Source organism: Helobdella robusta (assembly GCF_000326865.2).
Source record: "Helobdella robusta unplaced genomic scaffold HELROscaffold_15, whole genome shotgun sequence".
In the NCBI taxonomy this organism is placed as follows: Eukaryota; Metazoa; Annelida; class Clitellata; order Rhynchobdellida; family Glossiphoniidae; genus Helobdella; species Helobdella robusta.
In genome coordinates this window covers 3,191,700-3,210,543 of record NW_008703839.1, presented here as the reverse complement: position 1 = coordinate 3,210,543, position 18,844 = coordinate 3,191,700, and the positions used below count along the sequence as shown (strand labels likewise).

The 18,844-nt window shown below is 33.4% G+C and overlaps 2 protein-coding genes across 2 annotated transcripts; one reads left to right on the top strand and one right to left on the bottom strand.

Moving 5' to 3' along the window:
- Positions 1-2,708: 2,708 nt before the first annotated feature.
- HELRODRAFT_74737 (hypothetical protein) lies at positions 2,709-4,094 on the top strand (the record flags this gene model as incomplete). Its single annotated transcript, XM_009015278.1, has 4 exons — positions 2,709-2,973; positions 3,097-3,236; positions 3,508-3,632; positions 3,878-4,094. Coding segments are annotated over 4 exons (747 nt in total), but the record flags the coding sequence as incomplete, so codon positions are not given.
- Positions 4,095-4,161: 67 nt separating this feature from the next.
- On the bottom strand, positions 4,162-18,770 carry HELRODRAFT_98035 (hypothetical protein). The gene is made up of 23 exons (XM_009015277.1): positions 18,484-18,770; positions 18,035-18,123; positions 17,644-17,732; positions 17,292-17,388; positions 16,880-16,978; positions 16,450-16,521; positions 16,193-16,249; positions 15,917-16,057; positions 15,279-15,367; positions 14,789-14,910; positions 14,552-14,664; positions 14,151-14,279; positions 8,584-8,726; positions 7,891-7,981; positions 7,190-7,290; positions 6,795-6,835; positions 6,310-6,458; positions 6,041-6,103; positions 5,776-5,857; positions 5,505-5,653; positions 5,332-5,379; positions 5,042-5,125; positions 4,162-4,889 (listed from the first exon to the last, which is right to left on the bottom strand). The coding sequence occupies exons 1-23, from the start codon at positions 18,614-18,616 to the stop codon at positions 4,737-4,739; spliced, it is 2,334 nt and encodes a 777-aa protein (XP_009013525.1). The 5' UTR covers positions 18,617-18,770; the 3' UTR covers positions 4,162-4,736.
- Between the last annotated feature and the right edge of the window lie 74 nt (positions 18,771-18,844).

Genomic DNA, 18,844 nt, shown 5'->3' with positions numbered 1-18,844 from the left:
AATGTCTACAAAAAGATGAGTTTAATTGTAAGAATGTCGACAGAAAATTCTAAATGAGTTAGCTCAGACGCTGGCGCAGTGTTTTATTTTTTTGTTATGGAGAGTGTGGATTTAGGATTCAATTTTAATGCTTTTTGCGTAACACCATCACGGGCTTTTTTCTAGCGACGCTGTGTTTGCGGGTACATGTAGGTTGTTTGTCGTGTACGATAGCCGTGCATGTAGTACAAAATTTTAATTGCAACTGAATAAGTAATAATTTGTAAGCAGACTTGCGTTATTTAGAGCTGTCTGCCAAGTTGGTTGTGACACTATACTATAAGGATAGCCTGTGACACTCGCTGCTCCTACAAATCAATATTTGATTATTATATATATTATTTCCATAGATATATTTTAACGGATCCTTTCATAAATGTTCATCAAATAATTTTTCACATCAACAGGCAAATATGAAAATCAACGAAGCTCATCGCATCCGGCGTCTAAGAAGACATTACATGCCTCAATGATTTCTCATTTTAATGTCTCTCATGTTTTAGTAGTTTTTAACATAATGGTAGCAATATTGTATCAAAAAGTTTTGAGTTTTGTTTTTTTTTAGATTTCGCTTGGATTTTATAAAAAAAATTATTTTATTTTGCTAAAATTGTTTTTGTTGTCTAGATTCACTTTTAAATTTTTCAATTTAAATTCTAAAATTTAAAAAATTTGAAAATTGAAATGAAAATGGTGAAAAAAACGTTTTATGTTATTGGATTTTTTACTCTAAGTTACGTGCTGTATTTTTTTTATATCCTCACACATTTCGATACACTAACCACACCGGACAAAGATATCAAACGCGGAGAAAATGAAAAAGTTGGTTGGTGTTGTTTTAAAAACCAGTTAAAATTTTTTAAAATGTTTTAAAATTAAAATTTTAAAAATTAAAGTTAAAGTTAACTGTTAAAATTAAAATGAGTTGAAAAAGTTAATTTAATAATTTAATTCAATAATCTTACATCTAACAATCTAACTCAATTACTAAACTAATTACTAAACATTTAACAAAAAATATTTTTGTATTTTTTAGAGGTTATTTAAAATAAAACTTAAATTACTAATACTAAAATCTAAATATTGCCCTGGCATAGAATTGTGAGAATAAAGTTAAATAAAAGTAAAATGATTTATTTTAATTATTATTGACCACCTGCAATTACACAAATTGACAAATTTAATTGTTGATTATCATTAATTAATCATTAATGTTAATCACTAATGGCTTAATGTTAAGTTAAGTTAAAAAAATTTTTAATAATTATTTAATATTCAATTTAATTTAACTTCACAACTATGATTAAAAAACAGACACATTTATAGCAATAACAGATTAATAGTAGAATAGATAGTTTAATAATTAAACCATGTGTTGTTGTTTGTGTGGTCTGTGTTTTATCATTTTATCTGTAGTCAAATGATGATAAATCTATAATTATATGATTACACCTTTCTCTTAATTTTTTTTCAAAATTGGTAATGGAATTGATTGTATTGTTGGTAGATAACAAAAAAGATTTTTTTGATTTTAATTTAATTTTAATTGAATAATAAGTTATAAATTGACAGTTATAATAACAAATATATTATAAATTTTAATACTATATAATACTGAAATGAACTGATTAAATAAACTAAACAGAACAAACAATTTTAAAACTTATCCAACCATGTAAATTATTATTTACTGCAATAATTTTTATGTTTTCAAGATTTCAACATAACAAGTACAACAGAACATTAGTGACATATTCAGTATATAAATATATAGACATTGTTTTTTATTATTTTTTTAATATTTGATCACTATGTTTTTTTTGCCAAAGGTAAAACTGGTAGAAAAAAAGTTTAAACTTCTTGTTAGTAAATTTACTTAAAATTAATAAATTTAAATTACAGATTGGGAAAAATATTTTTTTATATAATTTTTATAACAGAGAGCTTCTCAAGATCTGTTTCAGCTATCTGCCCAGTTGAAAGTTCCCATTATGGTCATAGATTTTAATTTTTTGGAAACGTTATCACGTTTCATGGAACAGGAAAATGTTACAACGTTAGCATCCAAGTGTCATTACTTTTGCAGAGATGTTGATGTTTTCACTGTTGCCACATTTGATAGATTCTGGCTCGAAGATGTACGGCAGCAAGTTCTTCTACCAATTTATAAAATTTAATATTTTCAGAAAATTGTAATATTGTAACTTGAAGTTCAACATATAAATAATTTATTTACATAAAATTATTCAACTAAAACGAAACAATGTAGACTAAAGTCCTAACCTCATTCGGATTAGCATTCCATGTAACAAAATTGCAAGCACTTGAAACAGATGAAATAAACAACCTGTATGCTTCCATCACTGAAAGTCATTCCAGAACTCATCATGTTCTCTTGAAACATCTTCAAACAAATTTAACATTCCATCTCGTTGTGTTCCACCACATTATTGTTGATTATTATTGGTTCAAACAGATTGACAGTAGATCATTGGGAGATTTAGGTCTGGATGAGTCACTTGAATATGGTATCCAAAACCCTGGTGTTTTCACTAGGTTCTATTTAATGTTTTTTCTCTCTCACTACAGCAAATTCAGCTCATAATGTTTTTCCAATTTTTTTAACATTATAAAAAAGTAAATTGATTTGTGGTTGCAGGGAAGATGTGGAAACTAAGAAAGTGCATATAGACACGTTGAACATCCGCATACCACTCAACATATCTCAGTTCATTCGATCTAAACTACATTCAAAATTCATCAAGTGCAATGAAACTATTCAGAAACAATTTCAGAGGATCAATATAATTGATCCATCAAAGCAGTCACTGAACGTTAAGTTTCAAGCAAAAGCTGCCAACCTCTTGCTGACAGTCACAAAGGCTTTAAACTTCATCAACGTGCCCTTCTGGTTGAGCAGTGGCACATGCTTGGGTTAATATGATTAGTTAACTGCATGATTGGTTAATTTTATATACTCTGTTTGCGATAGAAAATTTTGGTTGTAAGTTAATAAACTGAATAGCTTATTTATTTATTATGATGAACCTTGTTTAGGTTGGTACAGGCAGTGTGAGTTGTTTGAGAACAGCAAAGATGTGGACATTGGAGTTTTTATTAAAGACTTCAAGCCACTCGTTATTCAAGCCTTACAAATGGAGGGTCTCACACTTGCTCTCTCCCTTGGCAAGGTGAAGGTTGATTTTCTTGCAGAAATTTAAAAAATTTAACATTAAATGTCTTTGAGCGATCCAACTAATCGTTGAGATTGTTATTCAAAAAGAATAACAAAATAATAACGAGGAAGATCTTTTAAACATGTCCATTTTTGTCTTATAAACAAATGACCAAATTTAAGTTTGTCATTTTTACACTGTCAGCTTCTTCATTGGTATGAAATAATTATGAATTTAAACATATTTGTCTTGAGATTTTGAGTTATTGAAGCCTACTATGAATTCATTGCAGCCAACAGATGGTTATGAGTTGGTTTTCTACAATGACAAAGTGAAGCTGGATGTATTCTTTTTCTATGAGGAAGATGACTGCATGTGGAATGGAGGAACTGATGTCAACACAGGCACCAAGTACAAGTAAGTTGCTCATTATTCTTTATATCGGCAATGCGGTTTTACACGTTTTGCAATAAGCGTGCAAGTGAGCCATGTTCGTTCACATAAATACATGATTACACAACATATAGCACAAATATATCCTTATTAAACGTTGGTTGTGCGCGTCTTTTGTAATTGTGATGGTGCTTGGAGTAAGTTTTGATCCTTGCCAGTTGTATGACTCTATTGCTTGAGGCTCATCAATTGCATGCCTACTTATTCAGGTACATATTCAACAAGTTTACACTCTGTTGGACCATCTTCATGAACATGTTCCTGAGAGTTCCCTGCGAAACGAACACATACATCCAGAACAATTATGGGACAGATTGGATCAGACTGGTGAATGAGTGGGATTGGAAGAGGAGTCCTTCGAACGTCATTGAAGCCGGAAAGTGGCCAAAAGACGAATGGAACCAAGTCATGATAAAATATATTTGAATTCGGTGACACCAAATGTCACCTCCTGCATTGAATGCTAACTGCTCAATTATAAATAATAACACCACACAACGCTAAATGACGGACAGTATCCGATCCATGCAATGAGTTTCTCGTTAATTTTTTTTATTCATAATCTACTGTTAGGAATATTCAATGTCATTTGTGCAGGACAGAAAGTTTTTATGTGTTTCAATATGGTTGTGAAACTTGCTGTCTGCTCTGCTTTGTTTTAATTATATGTTGTTTTAATATTTGTAACATCTAGTCACTTCAGTATTGAGTAAACTGTATTTTCCTGTTCAATTGAGACGTAAAATTTTCAAATACATGAAACAAAACAAACGATGAGATTGAACTATAGCATCTTATCTTTTATTGAAGATGGAAGAATTACGATTGTACATTCATAAATAAAATAACATTGTACCTTCAAACAATTAGCCTATATGTTTAAAATATTAAATATCTACACTGGTTATATAAATTCGTACATTTATTAATAACTGAACACGACAACATAAATTCCTAAGATAAAATCACCAATCACCGTTACATAATAGCTACTCCGTTCATGAATCTTATATTATACATAAGTACATACATATAATCGTCGCCGTCGTCGTATTGACTGCAAGAAGATCAGGAGCATTCCTGTGATTGTTTCGCGCTGGCCTCTTGTGCGCTCCTGAGATACTCGGCGTGCTTCTTGGATTGCGCCTCATACAACTTCTGCAATTTCTTCAACTGCGACTTACTCAGCGGCTCGCCATTGACATCATGCGTCGGTAGGCCCTGTTGTAAGAAATTTGATTCCAGCAAGTTATCACATATTGTGCCGTGAAATTTAATTTTTTATTCAAAATTTATCGTTGTTAGAACTGTTAATTATTAATACTGGAAATTATTTAGAAATTCAATTTTTAAATAATTGATCGATGAGTCACCTTGTCATCGAATGCAGAGTAGAGATGTGTTTCGGATGTGAACATTTTTGTTGGGGACAGCTTCCCTACGTCTTGTTTGCTCTTCTGTTTGTAACAATTTCAATATTACAATTCGTTTAATTAATTAATAATTTATTTATCATTCTTTCTTTCATTAACTTTTTTCTTCTCAATTATGTCCCGTTATGTTGCTGCCAATTTTAAGGAAGACAGATGTTTGTGCCAGAATATACTTGTATGTTATTATAATGAGAATAATGTGCTTGAGATTTTCACCTCACAACAACAACCTGTTGGGCCAATTTTTCTTCTTTTTGTAATTTTTTCAGTCTTTCTTGCTGTGGTTCAAATAATCGTACATTTCATAACGATTTTTAATTGTACCGAGTTAGTGAAAGGTAATTCAAAATTATCATTCTATAAATGATCTGCCAGCTGAAGGCACAAGCAACGTCACACCCACCTCTACCTTCTCCTCCCTCTCCTTCATCAACATCTCCCTGTCGACGAGCTTGATGCTGGTATCCTGACCCTCGTGATCTTCCAGACGGACTCCGAGGTTAGGCAGAACATCGTCACGCACGTCATCGCACAGCTTCAAAATGTCCACAGCTGTTTTGTGAGTCGAACCGTACAATTAATGATAAACTTTTCAAATGAGAATGTCCTATAAAAAAATAGCAAAAGCGATGTACTTCTATCTCGATATTTCGGTATTTTATTTAAATGCCAACCTTTGTGCTTTCTTGCTTCCGTCCTCACCTTGTCTCTGAATGTGGCGAATGCTTCCAAGTATGGCATCACTTGCTCTTCCAGCTGTAGCGTTTATTTAGTGCAAGTTTATATAGACTGAAAGATGATGTGACTGTCAGTCATCAGTGTAAGCATTTATATATTAAATTTCATTGTTTTATATCAACCAACCCTAGAGGTAGTTGCAATTTTAAATTAGTAACATATTAACATTTGAACAGAAGCAAAAAAAAACAAATGAAAGACGTTTGCTTGGCTGCCTGCCACGGGGAATCCGATGGTTTCGTCATCGTCGATTGCTCCAAATATCTGTTAAGTGCAAATATTTAACTCATGTTCACAACAAATGAAGAAAAAACAGCCGATCATCACGCATTAAAAATCCGTCAGAGCAATGTGTTGCAATGTAGTAAATAGAAATTTAGAGACTTCTTTTAACATTACACTAAACTGGCAGGATGAGAGTATAAAATATGTCAAAAGTACGACCAGATAATGAACGACGACAAACCAGCCTTGAACATGTGAGTGATGTAGTGAGCAACAGTCCTGAGTAGCGTTCCATCGATGGATGCTAATGTCTTCCTTGCAACATCCACGTATATATTACTACTACTTATCAGTTCTCTTATGTTATCCAGTGCACCTCTTGTGTCGAGGTTGTCTGTCGAGTTTGTCGCGTTGTGTGAGTGTGTGTGCGTGTTACATGTAACATGTGTTACAAGTAAGCGTGGGGAGATTGAAAATGTGTGTAAGTTGTAAAGATAGATATTTAGCGTTCAGTGTATTTGTATTTGCTGCGTTTTAGTATTGTAAAAATTTAACAATCAGAATATTAATGGAAATGAGGTTTGTAAAGCAGCAACAAAGACAATTTTCAACACGTATAATTAAAACATAGATGGTTTAATAAAACATAAAAATGAAATAACATCAATTTTTATTGAATCAACAAAAGTTAATTGAAAGAAAATTGACGTAATCCTGTAAGTTAACAAACCACACAAGCATTCGTGCACAAGAGTCTTGCATTCTTGAAACCTGTAAAAAATTATTTCATAAAACCAATCACATACAACTAAAGTTAGCTATAAGGCATAAAACAATTCGCCGCCACATGTTGAAGTTCTTTGCGTCATCTGTTTTTTGATTCAGCGCACTAAATCAATATTAATAATCAATATCCCACAACTTTTAGCTAACAAATTTCATTCCCAATATCAATATCAACGTCATTACTACATTTACATTTACTACGTTACATTACTACGCTTACGTTAGTACATGTTCAATTATGACAACATACACAAACATGACAGTCAAACAACTCAACAACCAACCAAAAAACCAACCTGCCAACTGAAAAACCAATCGACCAACCATCACCCAACTCACTTGTCATTGAGTTGAACTTCCCTGTCAGTCCACTTGACAAAACTCTCCAGGGCACCAGCTGACTGCTTCCTCACTACATCTTTCACCATCAAGAAAAACTCCTAAAACATCATCGTCATCATCCTTATAACTATCTTGAACATCAAAACTGTCACCATCTACAATGCCATTCTTTAAATTCCCACCAACATCATTTTCGTCATCATTCACAACAATATTTTCGGAACATTGTCACATGAAGCGTTTATTATCATTATAAATAGCCAGCCATATTTTTTAGTATAGAACTGCTATTCAGTGCTTGTATGTTAGCCGGCTTGTTAACTCGCCATTGCAGATTTAAATGTAAACATGATACAAGTCCAAAATAGCTGGCGCCATAGGAATTTGTGCAGCTTTCTGAATCATAAAAAAGTAAAACTTGGCATGAAATGACGTTTGAGTTTTCCCATTGTCAAACTGATTTCAACATTATCTTTGTCATTTTCATCATCGCCACCATCATCATCATAGTCGTCATCTTCGATATCACCGTTATCATTATATACTATACACTGTATGCTATCATCATCATACCATCATCATCATATGCTATCATCATCATTATACGCTATAATCAATGTCATCATCGTCATCACCATAACTTAATATCATGACCACACTCATCATCATCGTCGTCCTTCACCACCATCATTACAAACATTAACTGTCTTCTCGTAAGCAGTTGCTATCTTCATCGTGGCGTCACTGTAGTCTAATGTATTGTTCCAAGCGTGCAACAGAAATACCAATCTGATGATGACCATGACGATGATGATGACCGTGACGACGATGATGACAACGGTGATGGAGTAATGAGGGTGACGATGACAAAATACTGATGAAGTGGTGAATGATGAAGATTATAAATTTTTTAAGAAGATCATAATATTTATATGAAGAATAATCCCAACAGAACTTTTTTATATTCTCAATAACGCAGTTCTTTCAAATGCAGAACTGCAGACACTTTATTCCATGCTTAGATTTGTTAACACTTAGTGCCACACCACAGGTCGTACACATAAATTTCACATATTAATGAAAAGGCTGACTTAGTAGATGATGAACAGTTTTGATGTTCTAGATAGGTTCTACAGCCCACACCACGTAATGTACATATAAATTTCACATGCACGTACAAACATCACATCACATGCGCATGGTATACGATGGTCTGAGCTTTAGACAGGCGGCATTCGAACCAGGCCATCGCGCAATAACAGCGTAAGACACGGCACTTTTACCGACTGAGCCAACTCGGTAATCATTTATCATCATCATAGTCATTACTGATCATCATCATTACCATTATCACCGCCATCATCATCATTATCATCATCAAGGCCACTGACCGAAGTTGCCTAGCAGTATTTTTGCCGAGGGCCTCCTTGATAGTGATGAAGTTTTTGAGTGACTTGGACATCTTGCAGCCTGCGATGGTCAGATGACCGGAATGCAGGAAGTACCGCACCCAATTGTCGTTGTCGTACCTCGCCTGGTCACGTGATTGATTGGTCGAGATGTTGGTGTGTGATTGTTGGTATTTGTGGTTATTCTTCTACGCCATTATTTGCTTGCATCAATGACATTAGTAAATTATATATATATATATATATATATATATATATATATATATATATATATATATATATATATTACAATATAACAATCACTAAACTAATCCAATAATTAATAGTTAATTATTATATATATATATATAAATATATAAATAAAAATATATATATATATATATATATATATATATATATATATATATATATATATATATTTACAATATTGTGTGAACATGGCGTGTAAACAGAATTTAACGATTAACGAAGTTTTGTGCTATTTATTTAATAATTACGAGTTTTTGAACAACGATATATTTATTAACAATATGTCCGACTTCTATAGCTCGGAAGAAATCTCGGCTGCCCTCAAACAGATCAAACACGACGTCAATCTCCTAAAGATTGATGTTAATTTTGATACACCACGTGGTCCTAAAAAGAAAGACAAAAAAGACAAACTACGCGAGACCATTCGCTATTTAGGGCTAGTCCGCGAAAAAAAATTATCAACAGAGCTTCCTACATACGTTAGCTTTAACTTACGGGTACCTAATAACGACTCTATTCTTAAATTTAACTTCAATGAAATGAAAAACGACATATGCAATATGCTGCACAATCAGCAACTCTATCTTTGCAGCATGCTGAACGCAGCCCCTCGAGTTCATAAAAGTGAACTTAATACCAACAACACCAACCTAAACAATGTTAAAAGCTACTCGGTAGCAGCAGGACAAAAACACGCCTCGTACAGCTCGGATGCATCATCTCCCAAGATCGTTCATCCAGCTTCGTCCGTAATCAGCACACCACCATCTGATGAAACCTCGAAGCAGGGAACCCAGTCGCTGGTGGATCTCAACGTTGAAGCTGCTCCTGTTCATTCTTCACTTTCAACTCCTAACAATAACATCAATAAAAACTCTAATTTCAGTGGCCACGAAGGCTCTTGGAGCACTGTTACTTCAAAAAAAAAGAGAAAATACACTCCAATTACTGTAGGTTCCAAACAACCTGGGTCCTTCAAATTATCTGCAGCTCCTTTGCCTCCCAAAAAAATTGTTTTTGGGGTAGGTAAATTGAAAAGCTGCGTCAAAGAAGAGATCCTTGAACATCTGGAAACTATTGGACTGACCGCTGCAGAATGCGTACCAGTCTTTAAATTCTCTCCCACTTGTCCTCAACCTTCAACCAGTGATCCATCAACAAATTCCGCATAACTATTTTTAAACATCAGGAAATGATTTTTACCAATCCTGAAAATTGGCCTATCGGCGTGGAAATTCACCCCTGGTTGTTTCATGCTCGACCACAGCATTTGATAAAACCCACTACAATTTCACTACCAAATCATTATCCTGTCGACCTACCAAATGTTAATACACCATCGCTGGTCAACTCACATCAGCATGTAAAAAACACAGTTGAGGTAGCTTCCATTTTAACTTCTTCGGAAGAATCCACTCAGCCAGTCGAGCCAGTCACGATGGGCCTTTCTCAGCTGGTCGAACCACATAAACAACAACAAGCCTCATCGATGATGAGTCCTCCCTCCGATGTCAATTCTGCGACAGACATCAATAAATCACGACAATGGCTGTTAACAATACTTATTCCACAATCAATTCTATCCAACAACATCCTCAACCATCAAACAACGACAAAGATGATCAACACTTTAACGCATACAACACCCACATCGACCCCACAAAGAACCTCCTAGATTCATTCACCAGACAGTCATCTTACTACACCACAAGAGATCTACTCAACATTCTAGAAGCCAAGTACATCAACATCATGATCACCCTCTACCTCTACTTCACATAAACAGCAGAAGTCTTTTAAATAAAATTTTTGACATTTTAATTTTAAATAAATTTTTATCTTATTTTTTTCCCATTATTATTATTTCAGAGACATGGCTAAATGACGAAACCGCTAAACTAGTTCGTATGAATGATTACAATTTTGTTTTTAAAAATAGGTCTGACAGAATAGGTGGTGGAGTCGGAATCTTCATCAGATCAGGCATTGAATTTTCTATGATAAACAATTTGCTTCTGAACGACGCCATTATTGACCTTCTTGGTGTCAATTCAAAATTAAACAACACACACGTAAATATTTTAGCAGTATATAGACCCCCCAACACTGACCCTAATATCTTAATCCAAAAGCTCGAACTTATTTTACCCACATTCAAGCCACACATAAAGAGCTATTTAATTGGCGACTTTAACCTTTACCTCAACAAACTCAACAGTGACAACGTCGTTGCTGACTTCTCTAACCTACTATCATCATACAACTTCTTACCTCTTATAACCTCCTCTACTCGCATCTCAACTTCTTCTTGCTCACTCATCAACAATATCTTTACTAACAATCTAACTTCTCACTTATCTGGAATAATTCTGTCTGACATATCTGACCATTTCCCTATATTCGCCATCGCTTCCAAATCAGAAATCTCAAACCATGCCCCTATTAAGCACTTCAGAAACCTAACTGAAGAATCTATAAACAACATCAACAATTTCTTATCGAACTACAACTGGAATTCTTTGACTTCTCTAAAAAATGTCAACGACTGCTGATCTGTTTTGAATACTATCTTAACTCACTCTCTAGACACTTTTGCCCCCCTCCGTCCTGTCAGAAACAAAAAGAAAAAATGCTGGATCAATGACAACATTCTAAGTCTTGCAAAAAAGAAAAACAAACTATACATCATAAGCCTTAAATATCCAACCACCCGCAACATTGCCACCTACAAAAGCTTCAGAAACATGTTCACATCTATTAAACAAAAAACTGAACGAGACTACTTCTCTAACAAACTTGAAGACACACATAACAATGTTGGACAAAAATGGAACACTATCAAAGAAATTCTAAACACGCAACCTCCTAACTCATCAATCACCAAACTAACTATCAACAACCAACCAATTGAAAATAAACAAGAAATATGTGACCTTCTCAACACCCACTTTGCAAACATCGCTAGTCAACTACTCTCAAACCAACCTCCCAGCAATGGTAGTCCTACAGATTTTATGAGCCCATCCACACCTCATTCCATTTGTCTATATCCTGTTACTGAACAAGAAATATTAACTACTGTTAATATCTTGAAAAACAAAAAGAGCTATGCAGATGATGGACTCAACATGTTCCTTATCAAAAGCATAATTTTCTCTATCATATCACCACTTAATCATATCTTCAACTTATCACTAAGCACTGGAATCTTTCCTGACTCATTTAAAATAGCCAAAATCATACCAGTATTCAAGAAAGGAAACAAAGATGACATTAACAACTACAGACCCATCTCCATTCTTTCCCCGCTGTCAAAAATTCTTGAAAAACTTTTCTTTAAAAGACTCTCTAATTTCTTCTGCTCCAACAATACTATCTGCAATAACCAATACGGATTCAGACCCAACCACTCAACTGAGCTTGCTATTCTTGACTTCACTCAGCATATACTAAATGAAATGAATAACAAAAATCTTTCTATTGGCATTTTCCTGGACTTATCCAAAGCCTTCGATGTCATCGATCACAAAATACTCCTATCCAAACTACATCATTACGGAGTAAGAGGCACAGCTCACAACTGAATGAGAAGCTATCTTTCATCACGGACACAATATGTTTCCATGGACAACATCAATTCAAAGCACGCTCTTATTCATCACGGGGTGCCACAAGGATCCATACTAGGACCCCTTCTATTTTCTACCTACATAAATGACCTCTGCAATGTTTCGCCCTCAACTAAATGCGTACTGTTCGCAGACGACACCAACCTTCTTTTTACTTCCAACAACCTACCAGATTGCTCTGAACATATCAATCTTGAACTCCAAAAATACTCTAACTGGTTATCCAATAACAAACTAATCATAAATTATTCGAAATGTGCATACATTATTTTTGGCCCAAAAATACTCACCAACCAAGCTCCTAACCTAAACCTATTAGTTAATGGTGTTCCTATAAGCCGCACCCTGTCTACCAAATTTCTTGGAATCACCATCACAGAAAATCTTTCATGGAATTCTCACCTACAAACTACCTCAGACTCACAGGCATCTTCTACAAAATCAAATATAAACTCTCTCTTTCTGCTCTTCGCAAGCTTTATTACACATTCATCTACCCTTATCTAACCTACTGCATCACACTATGGGGAAATAGTCCAAAAAGCCACCTGAATAACCTAATACTTTCCAAAAAAAGATCAATACGTTTAATTTTTAACCTCAAACCCGATTCTCATACTAAACCCTTCTTCCTAGCAAAAAAATTTTTACCAGTTAACTTCATCTGTCTTTACTACTCTGCTTTATTCGTTTTTAAATTTATCAACAATCTTCTCCCACCTCACTTTATCAACTTCTACACATTAAGTAACTCCGTTCAATCTACAACCACTAGACACACCCTTCTCTTCTATATCTACAAAACTCGCCTCAAATTAATCCAGACAAGCATAAAAATAACAGGTCCTAAAATTTGGTCAGAACTTGTACCTCCCCATCTAAGAGCCATCAAAAACCTACAACATTTCAAGTCAAAATTCCGTGCTTTTTTATTGACACTGGATCTCGACTCCACCACCTAATATTATATTAAGAATACGTTAGAACAAATGATGCGGATGAATGGTCTTTATGAATGGTTAAACATTTATGTGTTGATATATGTACTGAGCGAACATTTACATAGTTGTGTCTATATATGTATGACATGAACATTTACTTTTTTATCTTCAATTATCTTTCTGCTTCAGTTATTTTCCTTATTTTATTTCATTAACTATTCATATATCTACCTGCGGTGGCCACCACAAGACAAACAGTCTTATTCGGTCTCCGCATAATCAACTTCATAACTCTTATTCACTTATTTGATATGTTGTTGATTATGAATAAAACTTTGAAAATGAAAATGAAATGAAATAGTTACATGTTTATTTAAAGTGGTCGGTCAATAATTGGTCAATTATAATTACTTTTAATGAAGTTTGTCGTTATCATTAATGAAGAAATTTTCTATAAAAATTTATAAGTTGAGTAAGTGGTGTGTCATGCACGTTCAACAAATTCGAGTCTGCTGTGCAATGTTCATGCTCATACATTCAACAGTCAGCAAATTCATTCATGATAGAGAGGATACAAGAACCGTTATCAAGCAACAATTTCTATCAAATACTACCTGATAGGATTACAACTTTATGACGTCATAACCTCATTAAGACAACATGACAACGATACAATGACATCATACATTTTTTTAAACCAATCATATCAGCCAACCACCACAACAACCTCCGATTGTGCAAGTTCATTATCATGATGTGGAAACTTGAGATCGACGCCCCCGGTGTGGATATCAAGGGACTGCCCGAGAATGCAGCTAGCCATCACGGAACATTCTATGTGCCAGCCTGGTCGACCCTGGTTCGTTCGGGTCAGGTCATAATGATAAGAAGTAGATTGATCTATGTCTAAAACAACAACGAATATAATGATGCACTTGCACAGCTACATACAAAGCAGACTTCTCTTGAGCTCATATTGAAATGTGTACAATTTAATGAGTAACAAAAATATGCATCAAGATATTATACATCAAAAGATGATGTAGAAGGTGTAGTTAGTAACATCTTAAATGTATATAACCTTATATATATAACATAACCATCATGTTGAAAAGTAACGACACTTACTTTGCCCCATGGTGAGTTCCACAGTGGTTCCCCGGGTTTGGATGCCTTCCACAGGGCAAAGTCTGTTGCATTCTTCTTCTCACTCAGTCGATCTTCCGAAACACTCAAGTCACCTGGTAACGTTTGTATCTACAAAGTTATACAACACGCATAAAAAACGCATTAAAATAACAATGTAGAAAGATGTTATTTTTATTTTTTTAAACATGCTACACAAAAATAAACTGATGCGCCAACCCTCTCCTTCTTCCAGGGCCTTTGCATCTCCATACGCCTCGGGAACCAGTTTGGCATAGAAGTGATTAGGTGACTGATCGAACTTTATTGTGTCAAAGTATACAGAGCCGTTGGAAACATATCTGCAGAGAAGATGAAAATGATGAAGTTGAGTTAATGAAAATGATAATGGTGATTGCAATTTTAACAACAACGATAATACCACAACCATTTTAAAAATTTAATTCTTTAAAAAAAATTCTAAACTTTTGCAAATGTAAAATTCATTCTGAAAATCAGTTAGAGAAAAAAAATAAATAGATGAAAAATTATTAATGCTTGTTCACATTATAAACGGAAAATTAAACTATCAAATTAAACAATAAATCAAAATTGCTATTATTATCATTGTTATCAGCATCACTATTATCTTCATCATCATCAACAACAACAACAGTATTTAATCATCATTCAATCACAAAATTATAAAATTCAGTGAAATCCAACTGACGCATATCCTCTTTGAATGATCTGCTGAACAAACTCAATGATCTCAGGCACATAATCACTGACTCTCGTCAGCACATCTGGCGGCTGTACCTGTTGGAGACAAAAAAAAAGAAAGATTATGAGGATGGCGAGAGAAAGGAAAAGGACGGAAGATACTGACATAAAAAGCAAGATACTGATGTCCGGAGATAAATTGCAACTAATCGTGCTGATGAAAAACTTTGTAGTAAATGAGTGCAAATTCTACAAAGGCTGTTAGCAAATTTTAAGGCAGTGCACATCAAATAAAATCTAATTACAACACCATCGTTATACTATGATTTAATAACAAAAATTTCAAACAACAGTGAGGCAACCACCAACACCAAAAAAGCAGCACCACATCAGACTAATGGGCAGTCACACTGCAATAACAACAAAGACATATCAGAAAGAAATATGATAAGAAGAACATGCATGTCTGCACGCAAAACAATCAGTTAATATCAACCAATGGAACACCAAACCATCATTACCAAACAACAGATTCCTCACCAGCTTTTCCACAACATCATAATCATCATCACTACAATATCACTACCATCATCATCACAACATCACTACCATAACATCCTATTAATCAGCATGACATCAGCTTACATTGAGGGCCATCATATCTTTGTGAAACTCGTCCTCAAATTTTTTGGGTAGTTCGGCAAAGATGGCATTGTCTGTGACCTTTGAACCCTCTGTTTCATCCAACCAATCAGAGAGAACATCTCTGAACTCTTCCATTAATACCTTTGGTAAAGACGGTGGTGATGGTGATGATGGATGCAAAAAAATTGGAAGTATGATGATGACAGAGATAGATAGATGGTTATTAAGACACTGATAATGACTGAATGTCTGAATGTCACTGAAACTGAGCTGTACCTCTTTATCGATGTTGTTATCTTTGTTGTCATTGACCTTCTCTATGGCAAGTTGTACCTGTCCGCATGAATAATGTTGCAAAAGTTATTGTCTAAGATGTGTTGTAATAGTGAATAAATTTGGAATTAACTACTAAAATTTAAAAACTTCACATCAAATTTTTATCATGTAAAGCAAGGAAAATGTTGCGGATTTAAAAAAATTAATATTTGGTCCTGTGATTCATTAGTAAATAAATGAATAGAGAATGGAAGTACCTTGTTGTACATGCGGGCGTACATGTTCTTCTTATCTTCGTTTGTCTCAGAGGATAATTTCTTGGACAGGAGCTGTGAAATCCATCGTTGGTGATTAGCAAAAATAAAATGTGCAGATGGTTAAAAAAATGTGAAAGAATTAATGAAAATGCATCCAAAAAACTGAAAAACGTTTAGTAAGCCAATATCATTTTTTTATTATTATTCATTAAAAATCAGGATCTGACAGACGCAGAAACTGTTACAGCATGCAAGGCAGTAGTACAAAATTAAACGAATAAGTGAATAAATAAATAAAAAAAGGAGAAAGAAAAATGTTTAAACATGAAAAATAAAATAAAATAAAATAAATAATAATAATAAAATAAATAAAAGAAAATTGACAATAAAATGAAGTAAAACATCATCAGTAGCATGAATGAAGTTGAACCTTAACAGAGGGCATGACATCCTGAACAATCTCCACGAGTGGCTTGTACTTCTTCTTGTACTCATCAAACAAATAATTCCTACGTGCTCTTCTGATTATCTGCCCATTAAAGAACCAATCAAACATATCAACACTGAATCTGAATATATGGAATGAATTTAATTATCCAGACATCAATCAACCAATAGAATCAGCACATCAATCAACCAATTATAAAGACACAAAATACAAGAAATTGATCGGTCAATGAATTTATCAATCTATCTTTCGATTAATATGCATCCATAGCTTACTACTCAGCAAAAACATTTACAACATAATATATTGCTGATGTTTAAAAAGACGAACAAGAAAGACAAATCAGATAATCTTAAAGTATAAAATGCAACACGATCAAAAAACATGAGACAACCTTATCATCGATGTCAGTGATGTTCATTGCATAGAAGACATCATACTTGAAATAATCTTTCAGCAGCCTTCTCATTATGTCAAATGATATGTAAGATCTGGATGTGGTGCACATACTCAATTAGTAATTATGTTATGAAGATAAAGCTGACAATATTTAAAACTTAAATCAAAAGTCTTAAAAAAGCAACTTTGTTATGTGAAACTTAGGCTTAACATAAAAAAGTTTCAAATACATAATCAAACATAGCAAAATTAGCAAGCTTTTAAAATTACAAAATGAAACAATACAATTGATAACTCATAAAAATAAAAAAGTAAACTAGGAAGGTAAGTAGTTTTCGGTGTCCAACCGGGCATGGCCCATGTGAGAATCGTCATAAACAGTGGGGCCACAGCTGTACCACAACACTTTACGACCATTTTGCGGAATAAATAGTTCCTGAAAAGTGAAAAACAGATAATTGGAATAATTAAATAATGAGTAATTAATTGATGAAAGAGTTAATTAATAAAATCATTTTTAACCTCATAGGTCTAACTATTATAAACTTTTATCTGCATTTTATAAACAACTAAATATTTTTACATCTAAGTTATACAGCATTTTGGCTATGAAATTTTCTTCATCATGTTACATTTCAAAGTTAATAAATTATATTATTGGTTGTTCATAGAACATCTAAAATTAAGTTTTTTTAATTAATTTAAATGAAAATCACTAAAAATAAATAGTAAAAATACTTTTTTTCTAGTAAGACTGTTTACTAATTTTAGTCTTGTGTTAAAACCCCCATCTGGCACTGTCCAATCAGGTTGATTTCTTTTAACTGCTGTTTGGTTTAAGCCAAAAAATATATATAAATTAGTTAAATTAAAATAAATTAAAAATCTGAAATATTCATTTTACTAATATTTTCAATTTAATATTAATTATTCATATATAATATAATAATCGTTTATAATAAAACATAATGATTGATTGGAATCAAAAAGTAACAGATCATTTACTTTACTACACAGAATAATAAACTTCTTCTTTCGAAATTTAATTTTATACAAAAATTGAAAAATAAACTTCAGTCTAAATTTAAAATATTTTTAAATTTTTGAAAATTTAAAGTTTTTAAATTTAATTAAAATGATTGAAAAATTGACTTGACATCATAATCATGATCAACTGCCTAACTAACCTTGCTGTGCCGTACTGGACATGGTGAAGCTTGCTATGCCCGGGTTATTCTTATTGATGATGATATTCAAATTTGAAGAAGAAACGTGCTTTAGAAGTGAAAGTTTCCTAAATATTCTAACTTCGATAAGCATAAATAACGTTGTTACGGAATCATAAAAATATATTATAGGTAAACAATGACGATGATGATAAATGCCGTACAGTTATTGCATGCACGTTTCTTATTGTACAGTTCAGTTATGACACACAACACACAGCATCTGGGGAATTTGGTGGCTCCTCTAAGAGTCTAAAAAGACATCTTTCAAATTACTTTGTAAAAATTTTCAAACAAAAAAATTAAATTTTATTAATTTTTG

What these genes read in the sequence shown, in the direction of transcription:
- HELRODRAFT_98035 (XM_009015277.1), bottom strand. Translation starts at nt 18,616, where the DNA reads ATGCTTATCGAAGTTAGAATATTTAGGAAACTTTCACTTCTAAAGCAC. An exon ending in GGAACTCACCATGGGGCAAA is followed by an intron (nt 14,280 to 14,551) that starts GTAAGTGTCGTT and finishes CGAACGAACCAG; the next exon opens with GGTCGACCAGGCTGGCACAT. An exon ending in AGAGGGAGGAGAAGGTAGAG is followed by an intron (nt 5,380 to 5,504) that starts GTGGGTGTGACG and finishes TTTGAACCACAG; the next exon opens with CAAGAAAGACTGAAAAAATT.